Here is a 12,068-nt window from a genome sequence, read left to right on the forward strand (position 1 = left end):
GATATCTTATATGCTTTTATATAGAGTGATGTGGTTCTCGGTTGATTAATTGTCTGTGTTGGATATATATTTGAGTTAAAACAATATGCTGTTGTCCTAGTAATCAATGATGCTGTTACAGATCCATAATTATTCGACACCAATTAAGCAAGATTCCCTGAATTTCATCTTCTTAAGATTTCTTACATTTGAGATGTTTTCTAGAATGAAGATCATGTAATGAATTTTTATCACAATCCAAATCAGGATTCTAGGTTTAGTAGCATTATTTTTCTTTTATCATTGTAAGAAAACGTAAAAGTGGTGCAAGTTGTTATGTTCAAAGAATTAATTTTGCTCATTTTGGAACCTATATGCTTTAAATATAATCCTAAATATGCATTTTTTAAGATATAATATTTTTTTTATTAATGTCACCGTTTATCAAAATCAAAAGCCACTCGAGGGTAAGGGTTCATGAAATGGATGGATTTTCAGTTGAAAGATAAAGAATATAAGAACGGAACCCTCAAAATCAACAGACATTAGACCATTCCTGTAATGATCCGGTTCCTGTTGATTTTGGGGTGGGAGTTCTGTGCAGTTTTAGGAGGCCCACGCTCCCAGATTTTGTCTTCTCTGAGAAGGGGTTAGTTTATTGCTAATCACTTGAGGCGCCTTTACCTGGTATTGCCCACGAGCTGCCCAGGCACTTTTTACAGGTCAGAGTGCCTCTCTTCTGAAGCGCTGACTTCTCAATCACACTTTCCAACCCTGGTGTCTAAGTTCCTGAAGTGAGACAGAACTAAAATTTCTGATAAAGAATATAGGAACGGCTGCTTTGCTCAGAATTGGTATTTATGTAAACTTTAATGAAATTATTAACTTCCCAGCAGTATTTGCTTTATAAGAATAATTTATGTTGGTAATAGTAATGATTACCGAAAAGTAAGCTGATGCTGATAATTTGCTTAGACTTACGAACACCCGCATATTTCAACACATGGGGGAGTCAAAGTGTGCCATTGTTTTCAGTCTAAAGTCAGATCCACAGCATCTCTTCAGTTTCTTCCCATTGCAATCAAATCTTTCTCGATTATCTGCTTCCAGTTCAATTTTGGTCTTCCTCACCTTATTTTTCCATCAGGAGTCCATTGGTGCATTTAGTTGTCAATTTTCTCTGGGACCAATCTTAAAGTATGTCTGAGCCAGCCTAAACCTCGTTTGCAGGTTGTAGACGATACTACTTGCTGATAAACATTAACATTTAATACTGAGCAATGCAGGATACATCTGCTAGTTGTGTTATATATTTGGGACCCTACGCCAGTAAATAGCGATTAATTTAGCTCGTGTGAATTTTGATAAGAATCACATTGATACATGTTAATATAACCAAACTGCAAGCAAAAATGTATCCAGAGACAGGTGACGTGACTAGACAAAACAGTCAAACGATGTCATATGTCGAATGAATCACGTTTTCGAGTGAGAAAAAAATGATTTTCTCATTAGTCTCTCCATTAGAAGTCAAGCGAACGGACATGCAAATGATGGAGAAATAATCTAAGCTGAATGTTTACCTTGAGGCTCTGTCTGTCTGTGCGTAAAATCTTTTCTCATAAGAAAACTAAGTTAAGTAAATAATTAAGTAGCTATATAGCTTCTTCTCTCCAATGAAACTGAAGAAACTCAGCAAAAATCTTTCTTTGTTTTTTGTTTTTTTCTGAATAAAAAGTTTTCTTTGCCTAAGTTAAATAGACAACCACTTAAATAGACACGTGGTTACTCATGACTTGGCGACGATGAAAAAACAGCAACGATATAGTGAATGAATAGATCAGCACGTATAAATCTTCGCACATGCATGTATAAAAAACAAGACTTTTATTTGATTTATCTAATTTCTTAATCGCTCATGGATAAGAACATAAGATGAGAATGTAACAATTGGCTAGTCAGAACCAAAGTTTAATTTGTTAGCTTAAATGCTATTTGAGTCTGGCTTTTAAAATGCGACAAGATAGCTTTATATGTTAGATAAGGGTCATCAGCTATGAAATTCTGATTTTTATCCTTTTACATAACCGTGTCTCAGATTGAAAAGAAAGATGAACAGCTTCTTTGATAAAATTCCTTTCTCTACTGGTAAATTAACAATGATAAAGATTTCACATTATTTAATTAATACATTGAAAGATTAGCGTATTTTTCAAAGTTACCATTTCTTGGTAGTCAAATTATTTATCTTTTAATCCAGCGTACACAAAGTCTTAATCTTTCTTTATCTGCCTTGACGGCTAAATTTACAAATGGCGTCCTGGTTTTAATGATATTCAATCAAGCGAGATTAAAAAGTTTCCATTTTTCTCCCCTTTCCCCTCCAAAACAAAAATCAGTTGAAAGAAGTGAATCCTGATTTTAGTGGCATTAAACTGGTGACCCAAACTTGCTTAATCAGTTTCGTTTATCACCTAACATCAAACAGAATCCCGTCAAAGATGATACAGCAAACAGGGACTCACATGATTTTGTTGTTGTTTTTTTGTTTTTTGTTTTTTTTCCTTTAATAAAAGACAAAATGACAACAGCAATGCTTTTCGTACGAGTCACCAAAGGAAATATACCTGATACAATTACAAACGTAGGAAAAGGATTTTCATATAGATTTTTTTCTGGCTTCATGCTTCCAGATGAGTAACAAACTTTAATTACGATTTTATTTTCTTAAGTATGTTCGTAGAAATATTTATTCAAGTCCTACATCTTAACGTTAATCTTACTTTTATTCTGACACCTTCTTTAGTCTAAGCTTGACCTGACTTATGTTAGACCTACTTGTGTTAGTCCAACTTACATTACTCTGTCTTAATTTATTTTAACCCAAATCATTTCACTTCTAACCTCCCTTGAAGGTACTATCCTATTTTTTTCAAACCAGTCAATCTACAGACTTTTAACAGGAAGAATTATCACCACAGAGCAAAACGGATCTTTAAAACTCGTTGGAAACTTGCGATTAAAATAAGAATTGGCTTAGACAAGGTCCAAAAAAGAATCTCAAATCAAATAGGTCCCGCACTATTGCCCAAGCTCCAACCTCTGTCCCATCGCTGCAGTGTTGCATCCCAGTACCTGTTTTACAAGTACTTTAATGGAATATGCTCTGATGAACTACTAGCACTTGTGCCCTTTCGATGTACATACCCTTGACTATTCTGACAAGCAGCAAAATCCCACCCATTTATTATTGAAATCCATAGATGCTGGAAAGCCTTTTATTCTAATAGTTTTTTCCCTCCAACTGTTAGACTTTGGAATTCTCTCCCTGATTCCTGTTTTTTCCTAACTGTAGTAACCTGTAGAAGTTTAAACATAATGTGAACAGACATTGCAATGCTCAACACCTCACAGTCCCTAGTTAGACATGATCCCAAATATTAGCGCCTTACATTCAAAGTGGCAATATGCTTTGTTTTAAGTGAAAAAGAGTAAAAATAAAAACTAAAATTTAAAAAAAAAAAAAAATTGTCTCCAACTTAAACGAGTAGAAAAAGAAAAACGATCGCTTCAACATGGATGGGAATCAAGAGCAAGAAGTCAAAAAAGATGAAACTCAAAGGGAAAATGGCGATTCCTTAGTTAAGGAAATCACTTGGAGACACTATTCTTTTTTTGTTTTACATTTTATACAAAGCATTTTCTATGCCACATCCTTTCCACCCATGAGACAATACTTGTATACCAAGATAGCCAACGAGCATATCAAGAACACTTCTTTTGCGATCAATTCCACTTTCGACATTGGTGGGAATTCCCTGTGTTGGTCACATAATGCCTCTACTGAGCGAGACGCAACACAGCAGAAGATCCAGGCTGAAACGGCAACATGGACTCGTTACATGACCTTAACTTCTGGTGTTCTTCAGGTAATAACTTGGTTTTATTTAAGTTATTTAGCAGACTTTGTTGGACGCAAACCGATGATAATCATCAACAATTTAGGCTACATCCTCCGTCTTTCCGTATATGCAGCAGTGATATATTTTGATCTAGCTAAAGGCTATCTTCTAATCGGACTTGTTTTCGACGGATTATCCGGTGGCTATTCTGGGTATAACCAACTCACAAGCATTTATACGGCCGACGTTACAAAAAGAGGTAAAATGCGGGGATTCTTTCTTACCGTCATCTACAGCCTCACGGATATATTTTACGGCTCGGTGAATCTACTATCTGGCTACATGTTAAAATCTTACAAATTCTTTTGGCCCATATCTTTATCATTAATAGTCCATGTGATTCTGAACATAACTCTGTACTTTATTGTGCCCGAAACGCTGGAGCAAAAAGGTGAACTCAAAGATCTCAGCCCGACGAAAAGTGTCCGGTCAGTCGTCAGTTTTTATTTGCACAAAACCGAAAAAGATGGCGGCAGAACAAGATTCAAGTTCTGGCTTTGTCTGATTTCTTACACTTTAATAATGCTAGCGATTATTGGTAAATGGGACGTGACACCTTTGTTTGCAATGAATTCACCTTTCTGTTGGACGAGTGTGGAGCTAGGCCATTTCAATGGTAGCCTGACTATCATTCAACCGGCAATAACTATCATAATACTCTACATTCTGCAGCGATTCCTGAGTCACGAATTGATCGCTGTATTTGGACTTCTATCAATGGCTATTGAAAATCTGACTTTAGCTTTCTCAACACAAAGCTGGATGCTGTATCTTTGTAAGTATACGTATCTTAAATCCACTTATAATATAAGCAACACTTTCTCTGTTTGTTTGCATGACTGTCCATATTTTGAATTTTTTCAAGGGAGATAATTACATAAAAAAAATCCGGCGTCAAAATGATGCCTATGTTGTAAAGAACATATGCCACAATTAGATGTGAGCCAAAAGGCCAAGGAACCATATAAATACTGTTTTTGTGTTTAGGCATTTGTCAATGAATGGGAAAAAAATCTATAAATATATATTCTCCATCAAAATATAGTTTTTTAAATAAATAATTTTACCTTTAATTTATTTATGGCAGTAATATTGTGGGGGTTGTGTTTGCACAAATTATAGAAATTAAATACGTTTTCCTTTTACTATATTTACATCAGTAATAAATTGTCTTCAATTTTAAAACTTCAGGGTCTAGTCTATCTATATAGAAGTCAATATTTGCTTGTGTGCTATACAGAGTTTTTGGAAAATTACTCCTTATTATTAAGTGCTTGTAATTTATTACCGAAATGCAATTCTTACAGGAAATATAATAAAAAAGTGTATAGGATGAGGTTTTATTTAGAATTCAATATGAGTGCCAGCATTCAACACTAGTTTTTCAAGACGCTGGTAACAGCATCAACTAATTTCACAAGGAACACGTTTTTCTTTTTTTTTTTTACTAACACTTATCAATTGGCAACTATCTCATAAGACATCCCCTTTACTACGAACCTCTCTCCTTTTTACCCTCCCGATAATTCCCACTCCACCTAGGAATTGACGGATTTGTTTTCGGCAGTGGAAAGATCCCAGAAAGCAGTGAGCTTTTTATCCTGATTGATTTCGGAGGGCCTAACTAATCATCTAGTATTTTATTCTGTTTTACTGTAAATACTGCCTGTTATTTTGTTTGTTTGTTTGTTTGTTTGTTTGTTTGTTTTTTAGAAACCCTCACTTCCAACTGATGGAATTAAAATTCTAAATATATTCTTTGTAAATAAAAAAAAAAAAAACGTTGAATCCTGGAGATAACGTTAAGTAGGATTACCATAGTACAAATGCGGTATTATGGTGTTTGGAACTAGTTTAAGAGAATAGACCAAAAAGACCCCTAGTCCACTCCATCTAATTTGGCCTTGTGTCACATGTGTTGTGTAATTTTTTGTTTTGTTTTTTTTTAGGGTTTTTTTGTGAAATCTTTTTGTAAAATTTACTGTAGGTCACTCAAGGATAAGGGTTAATGAATGTAAAGTGGTAGTGTAGTAACAGCATTTCTCCCCATGGAATGTGAGGACTAAAAGAAAAAATAAAGAGGCAGCCTCACAACTCTCGCCCCAACCCCTATTCATTTCTTATAAGAATTATATTTCATTAATAAATTTCAAGTATAGGGATTTATGTTCCAATCACCCTGTAGAAATCAATATGTTAACAGTTGCAACAGTCAAATAAGTTTCAATAAGGGTTAAATTTTTCAAGAAAACTAAAGACACCATTTAAATTTCTTTCAATTCCATATGGGGTCATTAGAGGCAATTATCAGTTTGGTCTATTAAACAACTGATTTATATTAGAACATAAATAAACGAAATTCATTTTTTAATAGATTTACTTTGTTTCATAAAATATCCAATCATCCAATATCCATTAAAATCATTCGTCATTTTGCAAGTATTGGAGCTCCCCCCCCCCCCCTGCCTTTGCAGATAGAAATTTTGAATGTGTTCATTTTTATTTTGTATTTTTTGGATTGGTCAAACTACTGTTCTCATCTTAGGTTTGTTATTCTTACAACGTTTCGGCTGATATAACCTCTGACCTTTTTGAGGTGTATCTTGACAATGGCTTTTATTGGCAAAGGATTGAAAGAATATTTTTGTTCGTTTTCCCAACAAACGATAGTCGTTAGAATTCAAAATGTATAGTGTTTATGAAACGAAAAGAGCGTCGAGTCGTTTCCATTTTATTTATTTATTTTTTTTTTACTGGTATTAATTAAAGTCCGTAACGATTTAATATAATGTTTCCAAACTTTTTAGATGAGAATTGATAATCTTGATAATATGTACTATTTGGATTGTTTGGGTTTGTTACTCTGACAATGTTTCGGTCATTATAATACCCAGATTTTTTGGCACTTATTGGTGGACGATGGAAACATTTTATTTTAGTAGTCTGCACAATTCAAATAATGTAAATTTCTGAATTTTTGAATGAGGAATGATAATAATACATCTTATCTAGAAATTTTTTTGTATATATATAAAAACGACAATGTGTGTGTGTGTGTGTGTGTGTGTGTGTGTGTGTGTGTGTGTGTGTGTGTGTGTGTGTGTGTGTGTTTTCTATATAAAAAAGAAGGTTCACAAATCAACATAAAATCAGAAGCGTAATCTTATGTAAAAATTTTCCTGAAAAGACAATGGAAGTGGTTTCGTTAATTAAAACGTGTGATGGGGCTATGAGGGCAGAATGCTTCTTAAAACTTCAAATGTATCCTATTTTGATAAAAATTTAAATCATATGTATAAAATTTCGGACATTTTTTACAATAGCAAACAAAACAAAAGAAGGGATGAACAATAAATATCCAACTAATACATGTTATCAAAGTTAATCTTTTACCTACCTGATTAAGATTTTTAACTTATTTTAAAGCATTTATATACTTTGGAACAAAAGTAGTGTCAAGTTTCCTGAGTAAGAACAAAAAAAAAATGGCAGTTTTGTTACATCCATTTGGATCCTCAATAATCGCTCAAATATCGAAAATTAAACAGAATACTGATAGAAACCCATCCAATAAATATTACCAATCATGCGAAAATGTAATGTTCTACTAGCATTTGGTTTAATTTTCGATTTTTAATCATTATCAAGGGTTTAAATGGGTGTAAAGAAACCGCCATTTAAAAAGAAAATTTTGTATATGGGGCTATTGTAGACGAGAGCAGTAATCACAGTAATTGAAATTGATTTGGAATAATTTTTTTTCATTTTGTTTTAAAATCTATTGTTATTCTTAAACCTAATAATATCGGATCAGTGTTAATATTCTATTTTATTTTTTTTATTTAATTTATTATATATATTTAGAATGTGAAATATGTTATAATTATTTCCACAGTCAAGCAACAAAGGCCAAGACTCGAGTTTCGCCCTCATTTGGGCTCATCATTTGTTGGGTTTCGTGGCTTGTGTGAGTTGTGACGTTGTATATATATATATATATATATATATATATATATATATATATATATATATATATATATATATATATATATATGTATATATATATATATATATATATATACACACACACACACATATATTATTTAAGTTTACAAACTGAATAAACATTAAGCAAGTATAGCAAGTATAACCATTGGTATTAATATTTATATGACAATTCCAACCCGATGGAAAAGCTTAATATTCGAGATAGAGCAATAATTTACATCAAATTTATTTTTCGACAAGAAATACAATTTTTTAAATTTCGACAAGAAATACATTTTTTTTTAAATCTTTATATATATATATATAAGAACAGAGCTGCAAAGTAGAAGTTATAAAATGTTTTTATTATTCAGCAGAATACTTCAAAGCTGGTATCTAGGTAATCCTTAATCCGTGGAGTTTTCAAAGAATGCTAATTGTCCTCATCAGAGGGAAAACTGTTAGCAAAATAATCAGATAGTCACGCTAAAATTTTAACATTTCTATGTTTTTGCTGATTACTGCATCTGATGAAACCAAAGATTTTATGATTTGTAGTCACAAAACTTGAAAATCATAAGAAATAAGAATATAAATATGGAAAACAGTTCATGCAAATATATATATATATATATATATATATATATATATATATATATATATATATATATATATATATATATATATATATATATATATATATATACTTCAAAATAATGAAATGCAATAAATCTACTGGTATGTAAATCCAGTGATTATTGGTCTTACAAAATATTATTGGATGTAATATTTTATATAAGACAATCCCAGCTAAATGAAAATTGCTCAATATACCAGATTGAGCAAATATATCATGATTTAGGAATTTAAATTTTATGATTTGAAACGGTTAAATTTCAAATCTAGAATTTCTATTATATGCAAAACAAAGAATACATTTCAATAAATGTATTTCCTTAACCCATGAGTTTTCGATGTTTATTCATCTCCTCAGAGGAAAAATATTAGCAAATATTATAAATGATTTTCACCTAATATGTTACGGTAATAAACATAGAAAATTACACTTAAAGGTTTTTAAAGTTTTTAAATCATAGAATAAGGGAAATTAGATATTGGTGCCGAGTAAAAAAGGATATTGAACTTCAGATCCGAATTGTATGGTAAATTCTGAAGTGAGAGTTTGGTAGCCGGGAGGTAAAAAGATCCAACGCGTATTGTAATTTGGCACAAGGTAACAATCCGATGTAGACATGATTCCTTGGTTTCTTCTGTGGTTGGATGGGAAATCTGAGGAATGTTTAATTATATCAATCCAGTGAAAATGTTTTTTATTAAACATATATTATTTAGGGTTTGTATTACTGTACACATAGATTCGAAAAAGTTGTCAAAAAACAAATATAGAACAAATAAATGTTATCAAAGGCAAGATAAGTTACTTTTCTACCTAACTGGATATAATTCACGTGTTTTTATTCAGTGTAACATGTTTATTCAGCTCGAAAAACATGCAATGTTTACCGATGTATTGGAAAATTCAAAATGGCAGCCGACTGTCTCTCGGAGAGGGTACGTTTGGGAAAAGGTATTATAAATAATAAACTAGACAAAATACTGTTAGAAAACAACCGAATACATGTCAACTTATGTCACGGTAACATATATTGAGCGAATTTCTAACAGTATTTTGTCTAGTTTATTATTCATAATACCTTTTCCCAAACGTACCCTCTCCGAGAGACAGTCGGCTGCCATTTTGAATTTTCCAATACATCGGTAAACATTGCATGTTTTTCGAGCTGAATAAACATGTTACACTGAATAAAAACACATGAATTATATCCAGTTAGGTAGAAAAGTAACTTATCTTGCCTTTGATAACATTTATTTGTTCTATATTTGTTTTTTGACAACTTTTTCGAATCTATGTGTACAGTAATACAAACCCATTATTTCTTTTATTGTTTTTTAATGTTATTTAATGTATAAGTTTCATAATCCAATTCAAGTGTAAAATCAATTTGTAAATAAAACCACAATTATCCGGGGACAGACAAAACAAAATAAAATAAAAGAAAAAAAAAAAAGAAAAAGAATTGCTTATCAAAGCAAAGCAAAAAGTCATTAAAAAATTAGATGCAGCTTTAGTGATTAAAATTTTTCACTCTGCACCAATATCTAATTTCCCTTATTCTATGATTTAAAAACTTTTAATTATAATTTTCTATGTTTATTACCTTAGCAAATTGGGTGATAATCATTTATAATATTTGCTAATATTTTTCCTGAGGAGATGAATAAACATCGAAAATTCATGGGTTAAGGAAATATACTTATTAAAATTTATAATAACAATTCTAGATTTGAAATTTAACCGTTTCAACTCATAAAATTTAAATCCCTAAATTAGAGAGAGAGAGAGAGAGAGAGAGAGAGAGAGAGAGAGAGAGAGAGAGAGAGAGAGAGAGAGAGAGAGAGAGATACGTTCTATTTGTTTTTGCATAAGCATTAATATGTCACTACACATTTATGGGCATGTTTTGGTCAGCTAGTTACTAATAACTATCTCTGCAAACTATTAGGTTTGCTTTGATATATTCTTATTATGCAGTCAACACCAAAAAATCATCAGAGTATTTTCATTTCATTTTAACTTTTAAATGCTGCGTTTTACATAAGACAGCTAAATCATTAAATCATTGCATAGAGGTCCTATGAGCCAGTGAAATATTTCCAAGAAGTTCCGCTCGAACAAAAAGGTTGAAAAACACTGCATTGTTAGAACGATATAATACAATAAAGGGGGCATAATTCCTTTTCTATAAAAGCTAGAGTTACTTCCCCTCCTTTAACTCGGTTATAGGAGTTCGGTACGAGAAAGATGTTGGGAGCGTCATAACAACCACAAGCTTGGTGCCAAAGCCACGTGGAAACTTCCAGGACTGACTTGGATTATAAAAGAATTGGTTTGGAAGAATTATTTTCATTTGCAATTTAAAAAGTCATTCATAAGACACAGAAAGTTATCTTGTAAGACTCAAATAGCATTTAAGCTATTTCCGTGTTCCCGATACTGATGGCCAGTATGCAAGTCTCCTAGACCTCTTTCTCACAACTTACCCTGAACTGTGTTCAGCTCCTGTTCTGTCTCCACTTGGATCTTCCAACCACTCAGTTGTATCAGTTAAGATAAAAATGAAATGTAATAAGTCCCCAGATGTACCTCTTCATCGTACAGTATGGCTGACTGGGATATGGCTGACTGGGATAGCTTCCGCACATTTATATCAGATCTACCTCTGTGTTCCATGTTTAAAAAGGATGTGTCCTCTATAGTATCAGATCTGACCGAATGGATAATTGTAGGTATAGATCGATTCATACCATCCAAAAAATTCCAACAAAAATCTAACAGCCAGCCGTGGTTCTCTCCGGAATGTGCTGCTGCCATTGCACATAGAAATCACTTTTTCCATTGCTTCCAACGTAATAGATGTACTGAGACTAAAGCCGCTTTCAGAACTGCCAGCAACCATTATCAAGGGTTTAAATGGGTGTAAAGAAACCGCCATTTAAAAAGAAAATTTTGTATATGGGGCTATTGTAGACGAGAGCACTATCACAGTAATTGAAATTGATTTGGAATAATTTTTTTTCATTTTGTTTTAAAATCTATTGTTATTCTTAAACCTAATAATGTCGGATCAGTGTTAATATTCTATTTTATTTTTTTTATCTAATTTATTATATATATTTAGAATGTGAAATATGCTATAATTATTTCCACAGTCAAGCAACAAAGGCCAAGACTCGAGTTTCGCCCTCATTTGGGCTTATCATTTATTGTGTTTCGTGGCTTGTGTGAGTTGTGACGTTGTATATATATAAAGTAATAAAGAAAGCAAGAGAGTTATATGCTCAGTCCATCAAGTCCAAAGTAGCTGCTGAGCAGCGGCTTGGTTCCAACCAGTTTTGGCAAACAGCAAACAGAATCCTGAACAGAAGCATATGCTCTATCCCAATGGACCTGGGGTAATCTCGGCAGCATCAGACAAAGCCAAACTCTTTGCCAAGAACTTTGCAGCTAATTTTAACCTTTGCGACCAAGGCTGCCAACCTCCAATATTTCCTCCTGTA

The 12,068-nt window shown here is 32.5% G+C and overlaps 1 protein-coding gene across 1 annotated transcript; it reads left to right on the forward strand.

The window, feature by feature from the left end:
• Positions 1–3,311: 3,311 nt before the first annotated feature.
• On the forward strand, positions 3,312–4,814 carry LOC145260246 (proton-coupled folate transporter-like). The gene has a single exon (XM_080118073.1). It carries the CDS (start codon positions 3,555–3,557, stop codon positions 4,812–4,814), a length of 1,260 nt encoding a protein of 419 aa, XP_079974199.1. The 5' UTR covers positions 3,312–3,554.
• Positions 4,815–12,068: the final 7,254 nt, after the last annotated feature.

Source organism: Euprymna scolopes, chromosome 36, assembly GCF_053919585.1.
Source record: "Euprymna scolopes isolate OS-2025 chromosome 36, ASM5391958v1, whole genome shotgun sequence".
NCBI lineage: Eukaryota > Metazoa > Mollusca > Cephalopoda > Sepiida > Sepiolidae > Euprymna > Euprymna scolopes.

Excerpts from the sequence above, each read along its gene's own strand:
- LOC145260246 (XM_080118073.1), top strand. The coding sequence starts at position 3,555 with ATGGATGGGAATCAAGAGCAAGAAGTCAAAAAAGATGAAACTCAAAGG.